This window comes from Podarcis raffonei, chromosome 9, assembly GCF_027172205.1.
Source record: "Podarcis raffonei isolate rPodRaf1 chromosome 9, rPodRaf1.pri, whole genome shotgun sequence".
Lineage (NCBI taxonomy): Eukaryota > Metazoa > Chordata > Lepidosauria > Squamata > Lacertidae > Podarcis > Podarcis raffonei.
The window spans coordinates 33,870,348-33,889,819 of NC_070610.1; the positions used below are offsets into that span (position 1 = coordinate 33,870,348).

The 19,472-nt window shown below is 43.4% G+C and overlaps 1 protein-coding gene across 3 annotated transcripts in view; it reads left to right on the forward strand.

The window, feature by feature from the left end:
• The window catches only part of GLRA3 (glycine receptor alpha 3), an 80,904-nt gene that overhangs the window by 23,338 nt on the left and 38,094 nt on the right, over positions 1 to 19,472 (forward strand). For all 3 annotated transcript variants that reach the window (XM_053402829.1, XM_053402827.1, XM_053402828.1), the window contains exon 3: positions 5,096 to 5,163. In XM_053402829.1, coding sequence (XP_053258804.1) covers positions 5,096 to 5,163 — 68 coding nt within the window. The remainder of the gene's footprint in view (positions 1 to 5,095; positions 5,164 to 19,472) is intronic.

The window sequence follows — 19,472 nt, forward strand, 5'->3', positions numbered from 1 at the left end:
TATCCAAGTCCACTTGGTAGTTGATGGTGGGAGAGGAATTTAAACATTCTAGGTTAACATTCAGTAGACTAATACAAGTTGCTCCTCGTGATTAAAATTAAACTATCCAAACATTTATTCCCTGAATAACAAACAGAAACTTAGATATGTTGCAGAGAGAGAGAGAGAGAGAGAGAGAGAGAGAGAGAGAGAGAGAGAGAGATTGGCTACATTCACATGACAGTTTATTCCATTTCCCATTTATGAATTTCACCTTCAGCCCCACAAGTGCACCCAGTACATGTTAGAAGAAAAGAGGGAAAGTACAACAAAACTGGCCTGTTACCATATATATAAAAGAGAGGAGGCTACACCAACTACAGTGTCAATAACCAAGTACTAATGAGTCTCAAAAGACACCTTATTTGACTTTTTTTTTTAAAGGAGATCACATATGTACACTATACAAAAGAATATAAGCCTCACCACCCCACCCCTCCTCTTCCCCCCTCTTCTTCCCCAACCTTATACTGTACTCAACACTAATGTCTCACAACAAATGTAACTGATTTGTAAGAATGACTGCACAACCTGAAAAAAAGAGACAGGGCATGTACTTTTGTAAACCAAGAAAATATTTAATAAGAATAATTTTTTTAAAAAGGAGATCATTACTTCTGCAAAAAGCACTTTTCCTGTCAGAAGAATAATCCATTATTTTTTACATCAGCCATACAAAAGCTGCATTTCAGACATAACAAGCACTGATTGAATGATTCTTATTCCGAAATTTAATCCCTTTATGCAACAATTCTGAATTGCTCCATCTCTTCAGCTGTGCAGTGTGAATGCACTCCCGAGTGTTGGGTTTGAGGGGCATTTCATCCTCGCAGTACCCACATGAAGGAAGGGCATGTCTGTGAGCAGAACCACGGGTGTTTATTATTAGTAATAATAATTAATCAATTTACTAACAGAAATGGCTCAAACAGTGCTTTTTTAAAAGAAAAAAAAGGTGCTGGTACTCACCATGAAGTTGTTACAGTAAATGACACACTTTTAACATTGGGGGAGGGGGAGAAGGTGTCAGTACTGCATAGACTTGAGAACCCCCAGAAAAAAATAACTGGACTCAAAGCAAATTACATACAGTTCTCCTAGTTCAGGAATGGAAAACCCCTGGCAATCCAGTGCCCAGTTATCCGTTGGCCATTGACCATGCTGGCTGGGTCTCATTTATTTATTTAGTTAGAAGATTTCATGCCGACACTTTGCTGCAAGGTCCCAGAGCAGGATAGAACAACGGAGTGCACAACAACTAAAACCATTACAACTATCAAACCCATCCCAATGGAACAAAAGAGTACAAATTCAGCAAATGCCTTAGCTGTCAAAGGCGGCGGTAAAGAGGTGCATCTTCAGCACAGGGCAAAAGTTGCTAGGCACCCCTCTGTGGGCACCAGAGTCCATCAACTCCTGGAGGTTCCCCATCCTCACTAGTGGATCTCCCAGCAAAGAATAGAAAAATCCAGTGATATACATTCAAATGCATGTGAAACAAAGGGCTACACAACCAGTGTTCAGAATGGGGTGAGGGGTTTTTGTGTGTGTGTTTTTGGCCCTCTGCAAATGTTGGATGTTGAGGCAGGAAACATGTCTAGACTGCCTTTGACAGATACCTGAGGGAGTGTGTCCCTTTTCTTCTACTTGACAACCCTGTCTAACTTGTCAGAGCGGTAAAATGTGATTTGATTTAACTTAAAGGAATAGATCTGTTGAAACAGTGTCATTTTCAGTCATTGCACCGAAAGGCTGCCGTGTACATTGTTCCACTGAAAGTGACAAGCATACTGCCCATTATTATAGGTCTCATAGCAGGCACTTAGCTGATCGTTCTGATCAGCCACCAACTGGTAGCACCAGCTGGATTGCTTTTTCTCCTCCAAAGGTAAACGATTTTAGCACCCAGTTTAAATTAAATTTGTGCAATTGTGCAATAGGTGTTGGAATAATGGTATTCCATGCGTGCATTGGAGGATTTAATCACCTTCCTTCTGGCAACAGTCTTTTGTTCTTCCCACTCACAAATGGGGGGGCGGGTGGCAGTGGAATGAGGTGCTTGAAAACCAACAGGACAAAGATTGTGACACCACCATGCATGCCCAATGTTAAATGCATGTAAGCAGAACCAAGGATTTTGGGAGCCAGATTAATTCTACTCTCCCTCTGTCCTGCCCGAAAATTTCCCAAAGCTGATATGAATTCTAGGAGGGAAAGTTTGGTTGCTAGTATCTGCTACATGAGTGTATTTGGGGAAACTCTAATGCACAGGAATAGAGTTATTGCGATCCCTGCGTTGCACAACATGACCCTTTGGACTCCTTCCAAATCTACAATTCTGTGATTCTGTCAGCACAACATGGTCAGACTGTTGGCTCAACTAGTTCATTCTTTTTTTTTTTAAATGATATTTATTAAGATTTTTCCATTATCACAAAATCAAAGAAAAACACAAAAACACAAAAAAGAAAACGAAACAATAAAAAAAAAGATTTAAAAACACATAAAATTCAAAGTCTTCACTTTCAATAATCTATTTTCCTGACTTCCCCCCACCTCCCCCTCTTGTATTCCAGTTCAAATTGTTGGCTCAACAAGTTCTTGCCCCCAATTTTTAACCTTTTTACATTTCAGTCATTTTAGAAAAACCATTTTTAACTTTTAAACTTTTAACTTATAAATTTATAACTTATAACTTATAAACATCAATAATTACACATCTGTTCTCATTCTTAAAGCCTTTTTCTAAAGTCGACCTAAATTCCCTTCCACGATTTCCCCAATTCTCATACAGATAACAAAACAAAATAAAAGCAAAACAAATTATAGTTATGCCCCCTTTGGATTCCCAAACTCCACCCCCCCTTTCCCGGTTCCAATCCCAATAATCGTCCATCAGTCAGTCTACTCTCAGCCTGGGGATCTCATGTCCGAGGCTCTCAATTCTCTCTCAGTTCCTCTCTGCCGGCTTTTTGGATAGTCCTTAGTAATAAACACCAAATCTCGGAGAAGCTCTAGTCCAATAAAGTCCATATTTCTTCCAGCCAGACCTCCATACTCAAAAGTGGAGCCTAAGTCTTGTTTCTTACTCTTTTTAAATCCAAATGTCCCAAAAGCTCCAACTTCCATCTTAATCAGATTTGTAATCCATAGGTCTTCAGATCTCCACACAAGAAGATCTCTCCATTCTTCAGTCTCCAATTCAAACCAAATTTTCACCATCGAGATCTTATTTTCCTTTGCAGCCATCATACCAGGCCTCTGGCTCTCCTTTACTATCTGTAAAATTACAGCTCCTCCTTCCTTTTTCTCAGGAACACCATATATCTCTTTCTTCCCACTCTCAAAGCTCTCAAGTTTCTCTTCTTGTTCAGCTGCATGAGCTTCCTGAGTCGGTTCCTTGTCAGATTCAATGAATTTGTTTACTGTTAAGTCCAGAGTTGTAACATTTGTAGCCAAAACATCAATTTGGCCTTGTAACTTTCCCAAGAAAACAAAGACTCTGTCCAGTTCAGCTTGAATTTCCCCTCCTTCAGCCATTCTTGTAATGTCCCAAAACCCCTCTAGAGGGATTTTGGTTACTTAGTGTTCTTTCCAGTTCAAATCCAAAAATCAAATTAGTTTGTATCAGTTCTTCCTTGTTTTCAACAAAATATAGTCAAATTGTAACAAGTATAGCCAGCAGAAGCAACAGAAACAAAGTTCTCTTTCCGTCTGACAGCTAATTTGACAGCTGTCAAACTCTTCCAATACCTTCAACAGGCTCTCTCGTGGATCACTCCCGGGTCCGGGGGGGTGGCACTTCAACTCCCAAAATTAGCTCTTATCCTCCAGTAAGATTTCTTCTAGTGCCAAATCGTGAAATTAATGTCTTTTGCCAAATGATAAAAGAAAAAATTCTCTCGACCTTAGTTAGCAGGTCCTTGCTTTAGATTATTTACAGGAGGAGGAGGCTGACTTCCTGTTTACACCTCCCCCGATCGTACCTAATTCATCAAGAAATTTTCTTTAAAAATCTAATTTCCGTACTACTCACGGGTTGTTATTTTGGAGTCCAAATCACAAGAAGAAGTCAGCGCTCTCCGGCCATGGCAGCGCGGCTTCACTCCACAGGAGAAGCAGACGACTCACAGCACCGTGCCGCTCACCCCGTCCCCCGTTTCGGAGCCTTTAAAAAGGCTCCTTTGCAGGTCGGGGGGGCGCAAATGGTGCCTGCCGAGTCACCAGGTTCACAGGCTTCTCCGTCTGTGATTTTTAAGGGTCTCCGCGTTGCCGCAGCGGTACGACCCTAATCCTGTGGAGCCGATTCCCTCCGGAGCTAGGAGGGAATCCGCCATTAGCCGTTGGCACTAACCCGGAAGTCAACTAGTTCATTCTTGCCCATACTGACAGCGGCTGTCCTTCAGCTCCATTCAGGAGCCCTTTTCAGCTTCTCAGAGATACCAGTGACGGAACCTGGGACTTTCTGCATCTACTCACCCACGTGCCTTTTCTCCAAACATCTGGCCCTCAGATGAACTTTGCGTAGTCTTTCAAGGTCTCTGGATGGCAGCCTATTGTGGATTACAGAAAAAAGATGTTGTGGAAAAATCTCCACTCCAGTTCTGCAAGGGAATGGAAGTAAGCCCATCCTATCCCATTTGTCTGTGGAGTTTTAAGGGGAAATCCTTTAAAATGCACATAGAAATTGAAAGGTACTCAAAGAAAAGGATATATGAAAAGTGGTCTTAGGGCTGCAGTTCTACCTCCATTTCTCTTAGCTCATGCATGGAGCCAAATTCTGCCCTCCAAGCCTGCCCCTCAGAGGCCACACATCCTCTCAAGTAATGATCCATACCCCACCCCACCCCCCGCTTTGCCTTCTCCTGACAATGTCTCTTTCTTGCTTGCTCCGTCTCCTTTTGCCATGCCATGTGGTTCCCCAAAAGGTTGTCCAGAAGAGAATGTGGACCTTGAGCTAAAAAAAGGTTTGCCATCCCTGGTTTAGCAGCCACAGGTTTTGGCTTGTTTGTTTGGTGTGAGCAGTAATTTCTCCTCATTTTGATTTCATTTACAGGGCCTCCGGTAAATGTGACATGCAACATCTTTATAAACAGTTTTGGATCCATTGCAGAAACAACCATGGTAAGATGTTCTTTATCACAAACAATTACATTTCAAATTATTTAGACTGCAATCACGTGCATACTAACCTGGAAGTAAGTCCCGCAGATCTTACTAGCACTTACCTTTGAATATACTTGCATTCAGTCCTGATCAGTAATCTTTAAATGGCAGGTGCAGCCTTCTAAAATGAAACACACTCATTTGTGGTTAATCCCTTGAGTGCTGAGCAGGGCATATGCTTCCATGTACTTGCAGGGTTCCTGCATAAGCATCTCCATTCCTTTCACTGAAAAGGGCAGCTTCATGTCTGCATCCCTTTGCCAAGTATGAAAGATTATTCCTCATGTCAGACATTCAAGAAAATTTGTATTGAAATTCCAGAACTTTGTATTAAAATCTAACTTGTAAATGCCAAGGATTGAATTGGCTGTTGAATGCCTTTGAAGGAAACAAACCTATCTGGGTTTGTTTATTTTAAATGCATGATCTTTTACTTCTTTTCTGCTATTATATGACCTGGTGCTCTTTTCATCCCTTGTTTTCTACTCTGCCCTTATTTAATTTTCCTTCACCTTACTGCTAGGGATGGGAGGATCTGCCAATTTCAATTGTCTCATTTTGCCAATCTTAAATTCAGTTCTCAGTGTTTCTGCAGCAATTTACAAAACAAAAAACCAAATCCTCATGAAAATTCAGAGTGGATTTCTCCTAATAAACACATTTTGTATGTAGTTTTGACTAACACATACATTTTTGCAACCAATTTCTGCTAATATAATGCATTTTTTGTGTTACTTCCACTATTGTATTTGTTTTTATGTACATTTTAGTAAAAAAATTGGAGAATTGCATTGCAAAATTCAAAGAAGGGTGAATATGAAGGAGAAATTCAGTCCATTTCATCTTTCAAGCCTAATTTATCATATTTGCACATTATGAAACAATATGAGAACATTCACACTTATTTGAATGGAAATGAAAGATCTACATGTGCAGAGCTGCTCTTTACATTGAAGTGAATGGATAAGTCATTGCATAAGAATCCTATGAAAACAAGGTACCACTGGACTGGAGCAACTGAGTGATTTATTTGATGCAGTGATTTATTTGTAGCTTTACCGGCCCCCGGGGGGTCCACACGCTTCTTCTGCGCGACTCTCTTCTCCCGGGGCTCCTCTGATTTCAGCAGAGTGTAAACACAGCGGGAACAGAAGCACAGTTGCCGTGTGTGCGTAATAAATCAGGCTTAACGCACGGTGTCTCCTTTATCTTACTTTAAGTCTTTATTCTCGTAGCAAAACAAACAGTTCATAACTCTCCTGGTGACAAAGCACACATCTTTGCTCCTCTCACGCAACGGAGCAAAACACACACTGAGAGAGACACAGTAAAACACTCCCCTCAGTATTCTAAACCACGCCTCAGAATGTGAGACGTCACTCAGAACTTCTTAACCCTGTGAGTTCTGATTCTCTCCACAGAACTATATTGTGGACAAAGTGGGGAAGGTCCTAGGGAAGAGAGGAAGATGCACAGATATATACAGAAGTGTTGTATCCTGATCATACTGACTCCATAGTTTCTCAGTCTTTGGCAGACCCTCCTTACACACATTGAGATCTTTTCATTCCATGATAAGAGTCAGAAACTCACTCATCTAAAATGAAAGCTGCAATTAGGTGGGTACATGCAATACATATTCATCTCTAGGGCCTTGGCTGAAGTCAATTATAAATTATTGCATAGGGGTTTTTTTATTTTTCACTGCTCACAGTACATCATTTTCAGAACTCCCTAGTAAACTGCTGCTCTGAATGTAGAGGAATGCCAGGGCTCTGTAATAGTTCACTTCTAAATTATGCATTGATGCAGCTCAAAGGAGGACTTTCTTGCGGTCAGCAATTGTCAAATTCTGTCAGAATCAAAGCCATCATTTTGAGAATATGAGCATGTTTAAAACACACATAGCTCTATTTGTGACCTCTCTCTTGGTTTAGCATCTATATTCTTTAACTTCACTGTACCGAACAAGAAAAGCTCTTTAAAATTAAAGTAGGGATTTTATGTACCTTAGTTACAGGTTAACATCTGATACTTCAATATAGCTAGGGAATATTTTGATGCTGTTTTCTTGAACAATTGGGTCACCTTTCAGATATTGTTTTATTTTATCCATGCCACTATTACATTTCACTTACTGTTTTGGATGAAGGAGAAGTTTTAATTAAATCACTATCTAAATAGTTTTCTGAAGAAAGCTTAGAATTTAGCGGTGCAACACCCCCTGTAGGGACACAATTTTCCTACCCATGAACGAGGGAGTTCAGAACACTGCAAAAAAAAGGGGGGTGGGAATAAAATGCAAGGGCACCATTCTATGTAACCACACACTTGCCACACCACCATGCTTGCCTAATGGCCAAACTGCACATAGAGGATTTCAAGGAATGTCCAGGCAGCCCAAAATTATCACCTGCCTATAATTTTAGACCCCTGCAGTGGGTTTGCCTTCCTTGAATCAAGTTAGTTTGAAGAGTTAAACATTCCTGAAGTCTCTCCACCCATTTGTGAAAACTACAATCAGGGCCTTAAAATGCTTTAAAGGTGTTACCATCTAAGGAAGTTCTTTCAAACAGGATCTTACCTGGAAGCCTCTCATCAGCTTCTTAGAGAATTCTTGGGTCTGGCATCCATCTTTCCCAGGATACTATGGAGGAATGCGCCTTTGGGGGTGAAGTCATACTGTTAGAAGGCTGCAACACCTGCTGTGGCTATAGAGACAGATATGAGAGAGACATATATACAATAATAATGTTTGTGCTATATGGTTCTTTGTACGTCTTGCTGGGATGTACGTTTTGAGATTGTAATGATTTTTTCCCTATTTTATTGTAGACTCTTCTTATCAATATATTTTTCGCAGAGTGCCCTTCGGCATTTTTCGTGGCTGTTACATGTCACATTGGGTTAGAAGGAGAGGGGGCAGCAAGTCAGCCCTGTATTTGCCAGCTTCCTATCATCAGGAATCTCCCATTCTTCAGGAACTCTTTCTTTAGATCTTGCCAGTGACCCTTCCTGTAGTTCTGCGATGATCTCCCCAAATGAGAGAGATTGTTCTTCGTTGTTCTTAAGCTGCTTAACAGAATACAGCAGCACTTCTGAAATAAGCAGCAGATCCTAAGAGACTAGTAAATGTGCTACTGTTTCATTGACACTTGGAAAGGGATCGAACAGCAAGCGACTTTAATGGAGCCAATTATCTGTGTAAAGGAACCATGTCTCTTGCTTAGTCCTGCCAAGGTTTTCCTCACAGGCATTTCAAGGCTGGCTGCTAATAGGCACATTGACTGGACCAGGAACAGGAAGTGACTGATCTGACTTGCATGCTGAAGCTGGCACTAGATCTGCTCTTTTGTGTGAGGCTGTCTAGTTGTCTTATTCTTAGAAAACTCAGGTCAAAGAGGCTATTAATCTCATAATCATAGAGAGAGTCAGCCTTGGAAACACATTATTCACATTTTGAAGAAGAACTAGGAAATTAGGTTTGCATGCTAACTCACTTCTGGCAGGTTCCATGTACCTTGCTGTGTGACAAATAAAAACTCAACAAGTGGAACTTTCACTCCCAGTGTTTCATACTGAGAAAATAGACTTAAAGACACAGGGAGATGATTGCCAGCAGTGCCTAGCCTGAACAGCAAAAATGACAATTATTGTTTGGATGTGACAACCTCAGCTGTCCCAACTCCAAAGCTGCTAGCCCAGCTGGCCTCCAGAAAACTCCCAAAATTCATGAGAAGCAAGTGTGTAGCTTTGCATTTCATTGACAATCCAGGGTACAGAGAGTATGAATGAACAATGTGATGCCCTCCCAGTAATGTGTTTGTATTCCAGCCCCTGTCAACCCCAGCTATGATCAATGGTCAGAGATGATAGAGGCTGTAGATCAGCATCATGTGGGGGCACCGGGTTGCATGCTGCTGGTGTAAAAAAGAAGTGGCTACACGCCTTGCATATGTTCAAAAGGCAAAATGTGGCAGACCATACATCATTCATAATGAGCAGACAAAAGTCAATGAGACTGCTTTGAATTAAGTGGTCGAGAGGGCAACTGTTGTTGAGTGTTCAGGAACTGAAGCACCATAATAATAAAGGAAATGATAATGTATGGGGTTTTTAATGGATTGAGAAAAAATTGAGGCCTGACTTTTTCTTTTACACTTTTACTAGTTTTAAAATAAAACAAAAAGAGAGGGTTGGAAGAATCCCCACCCCCAACACCCTCTCCAATATATATTTGAAAGACCAGCATTTTTCCTAGCAACTTTAGCAGGGGTAAAATACTAGCATAACATTACTTTCATCATCGATAGCAAACATAACACTAATTGGAGGCTTTTGCCACAATGCTTGCCAAGTTTTATCATCTATTGTCAAACCGATATCAGCTTCCCATACTTCCTTTTAAACTCATGTTGGAAACCATTAAACAAGATAAAAGGCCTCTATAAATGTTAGAAACACCACCTTTTAGACTACCCATAGAAGCTTTGTGGAAACTTTCATAGAAAGTCTCAGGCTTCAGTTGTCCATTGGTCCTGAGAAGAAATTTAACAGAATGTTGTATCTGCAATAGCCGGAGAATATTTTTTTTTAAGCCTTCATCAACCACTTGCTTGGCAGACATCAACAGGCAAATCTTTTTGTTCATTGTAGATAAATAAACATTGTCACCTGCTGAAGGATGCACATCAAGCAGCTGTTAATGGTGCAACTACCATGGATGGTTAAGAAGTTGGCAGGTTGTTTTGCTTCTGTGTTTATTTCGGATTTCACATTATTGTAAAGTTCTGTGACTTTTGGCTCTGAAAGAAGACTGCAAATAAACTGTCAGCTGCAAAAGGAATATAGGCTAGAAGAGTGCATTATGCTGATGGAGAGGGATTTACGAGTTTAAGTGCCATTAACTCTAATAGGAGTTAAGGGTAAAATCATCTATATATCAAGCTGAGATTAACCTACACACTTGGAGAGACAGCTAAATGCCGAAGACATTGGAAAAATTATTTCCCTCTGGCTACTTTTTGATTTTAACACGTATTATGTTTAGACTGGTCCCAGTATGTTCACAAATTAAGCTAGGGAAGCATCTGACACAATAAGGGCAACTGTATAGATATGCATAAATTGCATGATGGTAACAGAAATTGTTGCACACTCAAAATTAAATCTGCTGTGTTAACTCTTGTGTGAAGTGATTACCAAGGTAAATGAAAGAAACCAATATAAAGTTATTCTCATGTGGAAACTGAAGTACAATATTTTGCATACAGTAAATAAAAGGTAAAGAACCCCTGGACAGTGTCCCTCCCTATGAAGATGGTCTACCATACACATGAAGATATGTCTTGTGGAACTCTTGCGGTGGAGCGACATGTTAGCTACCCTTAATTAAATTGAAGGATGCAACATGTCACCCTTGCTGCTGTTATGCACAATAAACTTCTAATAATATGTTGAAAAACCTGCTCCTTCTCTTCTGCTCCAAAGTGGATATAATCATTTTGCCTTTTACATTCCTTTTTTATGTACAGCTAGAACCACTTATGTACTGTGGGATGCGGGTGGTGCTGTGGGTTAAACCACAGAGCCTAGGGCTTGCTGATCAGAAGGTCGGCGGTTTGAATCCCCGTGAGGGGGTGAGCTCCTGTTGCTTGGTCTCTGCTCCTGCCAACCTAGCAGTTCGAAAGCACGTCAAAGTGCAAGTAGATAAATAGGTACCATTCCAGTGGGAAGGTAAACGGCGTTTCCGTGTGCTGCTCTGGTTCACCAGAAGCAGCTTAGTCATGCTGGCCAGATGACCTGGAAGCTGTACGCCGGCTCCCTCGGCCAATAAAGCGAGATGAGCGCCGCAACCCCAGAGTCGTCCACGACTGGACATAATGGTCAGGGGTCCCTTTACCTTTAGAACCATTTACAGTGTATCAGCAAGTGCATTCCATAGTTTTAGTCACTTTTGAATTCTAACTGTAAAGTGTTAGATGAGTCAAGAGACACACAAAGGATACAACAACATCATACTCCAGCACTGTTGTTCTTTTCCCACTGAACACAGTCAGTAAATATGCATAGGATCAGGCTCCCACACCTTTTTTTTTTTTTTTGGTAGCTTACTGATGGTACGTAGAAAACAGCAAAAAGTCTGCGTGTTTTACCAAGCAGGCCTTTAGCAAATTGTTTGCCACAGTTCACTTCCCTGGTGACTGGTTTACAGTAGCACTGATGATAAACACAGGGATTACATTTTTAAAAATCCATACGCCTGCTGTCACAGTCAGTAATCACACCTTTAGGTACATGGTTCATTATTGAGCCTGTCTGTCAAATAAATTCTTTCACCATCCGAAAAGAGACTTGTTTCTCCAATCGTTAATTCTGTAGACGGCAAAGATTCAAGATAATCTAAAAAGGTATTGAATGACTGCCTACCTACCATTTATATGAGTGAGACAAAATTATTTTTGTTCTGATCTTACCTTATTTCCCATTCCATCACCTTCTGAGCATTGTATGGTGGCAGCTGTAGAGGTTAAATGGCTGCTGGTTAAATGGCTGGTGGGCAAAGAAGCGGAAAAGATCCCCCCCAAAAAAAACCCCTCCCAGCATTGCCAATTGACCAGATCAAAGCTAAACAGTCTGACCAGCAGTTTGAGCTACTCCGAAAAAAATCAATAAGTGAAGCTGCTTTTCACAGCATGGAGATAAATATTATCACCTGCCTGCAGATGATGTTGCTTTATAAACAAAGTAGTAGGAGCTGATTAAAGATTTGGCAGCCATACATAGCAAAGAAAAGTTACAAGAGCAATTTTGGGTGAGGAGCTTCCTTGGGCTTGGTTACACAAGATTAGGGATTAGTTGTCACAGCATTTTTGTTCTGTCTGAGAGCTTCCAACATGCCTGTCTGCACAGTTCATTTGCTCCAAAAGCTCTGGAGCTCACCTGAGCTATGCACGATGAGCAAAGAATGCAGGAGGAATTCTGTTCTGGTGAATCCTGATATGAACTGACCTGATCAGCACCTCTTGGAGTAATCTGTCGATCAGAACATAGCTGTCTGTCAGATTTGCTCTGCGGCGACACGTTTCTTGTCTTCTTTTTTAAACTGCATTTTAAAATATATATTTTGAGAAATCCTAGCTTTAGAAATGAAATGCTTTTTTTAATAAGATATTTATTAAGATTTTTTAAAATATTACAATAAAATGAAAAAAAAGAAAAATAACAAAAGTACAAAATAAAAATAATTAAAAACAGACAAATTTTCCATTGCTTATTTTCCTTTAGCTTGTTTCCCAGACCTCCTCATACCTCCCTTTTTTGTATTCCACTTCAAATTGTTGGTTCAGCAAATCCTTAACATTATGTTTTTACCTATTTATAACCCTTTTTTCATATTCTCTTAAAGCATTACAGCTGGAAACCACTTAATTTCTACCCAACATCATTCTAACATTCATTAATTTTACAATATTTCTGTAGATAGTCTTTAAATTTCTTCCAATCTTCTTCCACCGACTCTTCTCCCTGGTCTCGGATTCTGCCAGTCATTTCTGCCAATCCCATATAGTCCATCACCTTCATCTGCCATTCTTCCAAAGTGGGTCGATCTTGTGTCTTCCAATACTTTGCAATAAGTATTCTTGCTGCTGTTGTAGCGTACATAAAAAAAGTTCTGTCCTTCTTTGGCCCCAATTGGCCGACATTGCCCAGAAGGAAGGCCTCTGGTTTCTTCAGGAAGGTATATTTAAATACCTTTTTCATTTCATTATAGATCATTTCCCAGAAAGCCTTAATTCTTGGGCACGTCCACCAAAGGTGAAAGAATGTACCTTCAGTTTCTTTACATTTCCAACATTTATTATCGGGCAAATGATATATTTTTGCAAGCTTGACTGGGGTCATGTACCACCTGTATATCATTTTCATAATATTCTCTCTTAAGGCATTACATGCCGTAAATTTCATACCTGTGGTCCACAACTGTTCCCAGTCAGCAAACATAATGTTATCTCCAACATCTTGTGCCCATTTAATCATAGCAGATTTCACCGTTTCATCCTGAGTATTCCATTTCAACAGCAAGTTATACATCCTTGACAAAATCTTAGTTTTGGGTTCTAACAGTTCTGTTTCTAATTTTGATTTTTCCACCTGGAAGCCAATTTTCTTGTCCAAATTATATGCCTCCATTATCTGATAATAATGAAGCCAATCTCGCACTTTGATTTTTAGTTTCTCAAAACTCTGCAGTTTTAGTCTATCTCCCTCTTGTTCCAAAATTTCCCAATATTTCGGCCATTTGGCCTCCATATTGAGCTTTTTCTGGGCTTTTGCTTCCATTGGTGACAGCCACCTTGGGGTTTTATTTTCCAATAAATCCTTATATCTTATCCAAACATTGAACAAAGCTTTCCTGACAATATGGTTCTTAAATGCTTTATGTGCTTTAACCTTGTCGTACCACAAATATGTATGCCACCCGAAGACATTGTTAAAACCTTCTAAATCCAAAATGTCTGTGTTCTCAAGAAGCAGCCAGTCTTTCAACCAGCAGAATGCTGCTGATTCATAGTAAAGTTTAAAGTCTGGCAGGGCAAATCCACCCCTTTCCTTTGCATCAGTTAATATCTTGAATTTTATTCTGGGCTTCTTGCCCTGCCAGACAAATCTAGAGATATCTTTCTTTCTTTCTTTTTAAATGATATTTATTAAGATTTTTCCATTATCCAAAAAAGTCAAAGAAAAACACAAAAACACAAATAAGAAAACAAAACAAAAAAAAGATTTAAAAACACATAAAATTCAAAGTCCTCACTTTCAATAACATATTTTCTTGACTTTCCCCCCACCTCCCCCTCTTGTATTCCAGTTCAAATTGTTGGCTCAACAAGTTCTTGTCCCCAATTTTTAACCTTTTTACATTTCAGTCATTTTTAGAAAAAACAATTTTAACTTTTAAACTTTTAACTTATAAATTTATAACTTATAGCTTATTGTGATGGGATGGTGAGCTGCTTGTGCGTAAAATCCTAGTCCCTCAGAGTTTGGCTAAGTCCACAAACCTCTGTCTGTGACGGAGCTCCTTAAGCATGGCTCCATCAGTCGCTCGTAGAATCGGACAGTGGGCGTTTACGGAACTTCTTCCAGCATAAAAGCTCCTTAACGGAAACGCGTCTTCTGGACTCTCGGCGTGACAGTTTCCGGCGAGGAGTAGGTGTCCCTATGGGAGGTCCTGAAACCTCCCCACTATTTTCGCTGGAAGTGTCTCTGAGCCCTCCCTCCGACTCACTTTCCCTTGGAACTCCACCTCTCCCCCTGCTGGTTCCCTCCTCAGCTGAATACTCTCTCTCAGCCTCTGTGAGCCCTTTCACCTCCTGCTCCTCCGATGGCAGTTCCCTGACATCCACCTCCCCTCCAGGGCCCCCTTCACCCCCTTCCCTCCCCTCCTCTGCGGGAGGCGAGGGAGCAAAACCCCTGAAAGAACCTCCCTCATCTTCCGAAGTTTCGAACACTTCCCTCCACCGGTTGCTGTTTCCGGTTTCCAAGTACTCCTCCTCATCGGAGTCTGTTCCTTCTTCCAACTCCGATTCCCTGAATCCTTCCAGTTCCTCCTCATCGTCGGTGGTGCCAAAGTACTCCCTCCGGAACCTCGCTACTGGCTGAGGTTTCCTGGGGAACCTTTGGTGGAACGTTTCGATCAAGATCTCGTCACTGACCTCCTCTGCCGTCACCCAGGTGTTTTCCGACTCCGGTTCCCCTTCCCACGCGACCAAATACTCCACCTGATTACCCTTCCACCTAGAGTCGATGATCTCCACCACATGGTTGCTGCTTTCCCTTTCTTCTAAGACTGGCCCCCGTGTGGATACCCCTTCACCTTCCCCCCTATATGGTGACAGTAATGACCTGTGGAATACTGGGTGCAGTTTCATGTGGTTTGGTAACCGGAGTCTGAAAGCCACTGGGTTGACCTGTTGGATGACCTCAAATGGTCCCAATCTTTTGGGTCTCAATTTCTTGCACCCCCCCTTGAACGGCAACCCTTGGGTTGACAGCCAGACCTGACTCCCCACCCTAATGGTTTCACCTTCCCTTCTGCTCTTGTCTGCCTGCCTCTTATATTCTTCTTTGGCCCTTTCTAAGTTGAGTTGGAGTTGACGATGGATCGCTTCCGTTTCTTCTACAAAATGTTCGGCGGCCGGGACACTCCATCTCTCCCCTCCTCCCCCTGGAAACGCCCTGGGGTGGCACCCATAATTAGCCAAAAAGGGGCTCATCCCGGTGGACACATTCTCCGCATTATTGTAGGCAAATTCCGCTAGCGCCAACTTTTCGACCCAATCGTTCTCTCTGTCATTGACATAACACCTCAGGTATTGTTGGAGGATACCGTTTGCTCTCTCCGCCTGCCCATTGGTCTCAGGGTGCCTGGCAGTCGAAAAGTTGACCTCTACGTGCAACAAGCTCATAAGTTTCCTCCAGAACCTGGACGTGAACTGTTTCCCTCTGTCGGAGACCACCCTCAAGGGGGCGCCATGCAGCCTAAAAATATGTTCTACAAACAATTTCGCTGTCTCTTCCGCCGTGACTGCATGTGAGCAAGCTACAAAGTGACCCATCTTAGTTAACAGGTCTACTACGACTAGTATGGCGGTTTTCCCCTGGGATTTAGGCAGATCAGTCATAAAATCTATCGATACCGCCTCCCACGGTCGTTCTGGTGTGGGTAACGGTTCTAATAACCCCGCTGGCGCCCGCCTTTCTCCTTTGGCTCTCTGGCATTGGTCACACCCTCTTACATACTCCCATACATCCTCCCTCACCTTGGGCCACCAAAACTCCCTGGTCACCAACCACATGGTCTTGTGTTGCCCAAAATGCCCCACTGTGGGGTTGTCGTGCAGCTGTTTGAGTACTCTCCCCCTCAATTCCCCTTCGGGTATATATAGTGCCCCTTTGTAATACAATGCCCCATTTCTTTCTTCAAAACCTCCGGGGTCTTCTCCCTCTCTCCTTAAACCTCTGAGCTTATTCTGGGCGTATTCATCATTTACCGTTCCCTCTACCAGTTCCCTTTGCCCCACCCAGGCCGCCCCACACACCCAGCGGTCCTCTGGGATGATATGTCTCTCTTCAGGCGCTCCCTCCCCCTCCAAATATTCAGGTTTGCGTGAGAGAGCGTCCGCTCTGATGTTTTCTGGACCTGGCACATAGCAAATTTCAAAATGGAATTTGGAGAACTCCTGGGCCCACCTCACTTGTCGTTGGTTGAGCACTCGTGCCGTTCTCCAATACTCCAAATTCTTGTGGTCCGTACACACTTGCACCTTATGCTGTGCGCCAATTAGTAAATGTCTCCATCTCCGGAACGCTTCGTGAATGGCGAGTAGTTCTCGGTCATATACGGTGTAGTTCCTCTCGGATTTGTTCAGCTTACGCGAAAAGAAGGCACACGGTCTCCATTCTGACTTATTCCTCCCCGGCTGAAGCAGCACCGCCCCCACCGCCCGGTCTGAGGCATCAGTTTCCACTCTCATGGGTTTTTGTAAATCCACATGCAGGAGCTGTTCTTCCGAAGCGAATGCCCTTTTCAATTCCTCAAATGCTTGCTCCGCCTCCGCCGTCCAAACGAATTTCTTCTTGCTGCTGAGACAGTCCGTGATGGGAGCCGTTAAGTGGGCAAAGTTCTTGATGAATTTACGGTAAAAGTTCCCAAACCCTAAGAACCTTTGCACATCCTTTTTCGTTTTCGGTGTCTTCCATTCCAGCACCGCCTGGACCTTGCCTGGATCCATGGCTAATCCCTTGTCTGATAAGCGGTACCCCAGGAATTCCACCTCCTTGGTGTGAAACTGACACTTCTCCACTTTCACCCACAGCTGGTTTGCTTGCAGTTGGCTCAGCACTTCCCTGACATCCTTTACATGCTGCTCCTCATTCTCTGAATATATCAACACGTCATCGAGGAAGGCCACGCAATTCTTGTAGAGCAGAGGTCCCAGGACGTGGTTCATGAACGATTGAAAACATGCTGAGCCTGATTGCAATCCGAAGGGCATAACTAAATATTCAAAAGCCCCCAAAGGGGTGAACATGGTGGTTTTCCATTCATCCCCTTTCCTTATTCGTATCAGGTTGTATGCCCCTCTCAGGTCCAGTTTCGTGAATATCTTTCCCTTCCTCACCCTGGTCAAAATGTCATCAATCCTGGGCATGGGGAAAGTCACTGGTTCTGACACGGCATTTAGCCGCCGGTAGTCCACTACAAGCCTGGGTTTATCCGTGTTTTTTTTGTCCACAAAAAACACTGGGCTCCCCCCCACCGCTCTGGACTCTCTGATGAAGCCCCTCTTCAGGTTTTTATCAATAAACTCCCTTAACTCCTGCATTTCCCTGTCTGACATGGCGTACAGCTTGCCCACGGGGAGCTGGGCCCCAGGGACCAGGTTAATTTGGCAGTCAAAGGCTCTATGCGGTGGTAGTTTATCTGCTTCCCTTTCGCTGAAGACCTTGCTCAGGTCAGCGTATTGTTTGGGCACCTTCCCTTTGTCCGCCACTTCCATCCCTGCTAGAAAGGCTTTTGCCCCTTCTGGCACCTTTCCTTCTCTGCAGTGATCCAGGCAATGTGCTGACCCAAAGGAGACCACTCTCTGATGCCAGCCCACTAGCGGGTCATGCAACGCTAGCCAGCTCATTCCCAAAATGACGGGAGCCCCTCCCAGGGTGGCCACATTGAACGCTATCCTTTCGGTGTGCCTGGCCACCCTCATAACCATTGGGACGGTCTGTAGGCTAACTTCTCCTCCCAACAGCTCCCTCCCATCGATAGTGGTCACCTGCAGGGGGTTGCTTAAAGGGAGTATCTGTATCTGGTGTTCAGCTGCAAACTCCTTACTCATAAAATTACAGGAGCTGCCTGAGTCCAACAGCGCCTTTGTCTTTAGTGGGTATCCGTTTGCCAGCTCTAGCAACACCTCTATTACCAGGGCTGGTCTTGGAGGTTCCGGAGTGGGCACTTTTACTGCTCCTTGGCCTGGCTGCAGTGCCCTGACGGTGGCAGCCAGGCGTTGGCTTTTACTGGCTCCTGGACTCCCTCCTCCTTTCCCCCAACAGCTCCCGCCATCCCTTGCCATTCCTTTCTTTGCGGGCAGACTCTGGCAAAGTGACCTGGCTGCTGGCAGAGATAACATTTCTTGGCGCTCTTTCCCTCCTTCTTCCTCCCTTCACTGGGATTTGAAACTGCACGCGCGCGCTGTTCCAACTTCCATCGGCTCTCCTGGCGGGAAACTTGGCTCTGGAATCTCTGGAATGCGGAAATCCCTCCAACGCTCTCCTTTCCCCTCCCGCTTCTCCAAGGCTCTTGCCTCCTGGCGCGCTCCAATGGTCAGCGCTGATTTGGTCAGCTGGTCCATAGACTCCGCCCTGGGCGCCCGGGAAAGTTCGTCTTTCACCGCCGAAGAAAGCCCCTCTTCAAAGAGCATTTGAATGGGTTCCGCCGATAGGTCCCACCCCAATTTATGTATCAACATTGTAAACTCAGTCCAGTACTCACGAACCGATCGGCTACCCTGTTTGCAAGCCATCAATTGTCTGCGCACCAGTCCCTGTTCAATCTCGCTGGAAAACATCAAATCCATGGCGCGAAAAAACTTCCTCGTGTCCTTCAGCATTTCACTATTCCCTGCCATCAGGGGTCTAACCCAGTCTCTCGCCCCCCCTTCGAGATGGCCAATCACAAACGCCACTCGCGATGCCTCGTCGGGAAAGTCGTTAAACTGCAGTTCGAGAGCATACTGCATCTCTGTCCTAAAGGCTTGGTAGTTCCTGGGGTCCCCCCCAAACTTCTGCATCAATCCTGGCATCTTTCTTGCTAGTGTAGCGCCTTTTGCCTTTTCTGCATCCTGCGCCCTCCTTTCCTCTAGCCTCGCCGTTTGCAGTGCTAGCTGGACTTCCAACACCCTGTACCTTTCTTCCAGGCTTGGACCCTCTCCAGCTCCTCCTGCTCCCCCGGCTCCGGCTGGGTTGCTCATGATGCCTCTCTGCACAAGCTGCTTTCAGGGACTGTCCGATTGCTGTGATGGGATGGTGAGCTGCTTGTGCATAAAATCCTAGTCCCTCAGAGTTTGGCTAAGTCCACAAACCTCTGTCTGTGACGGAGCTCCTTAAGCATGGCTCCATCAGTCGCTCGTTGAATCGGACAGTGGGCGTTTACGGAACTTCTTCCAGCATAAAAGCTCCTTAACGGAAACGCGTCTTCTGGACTC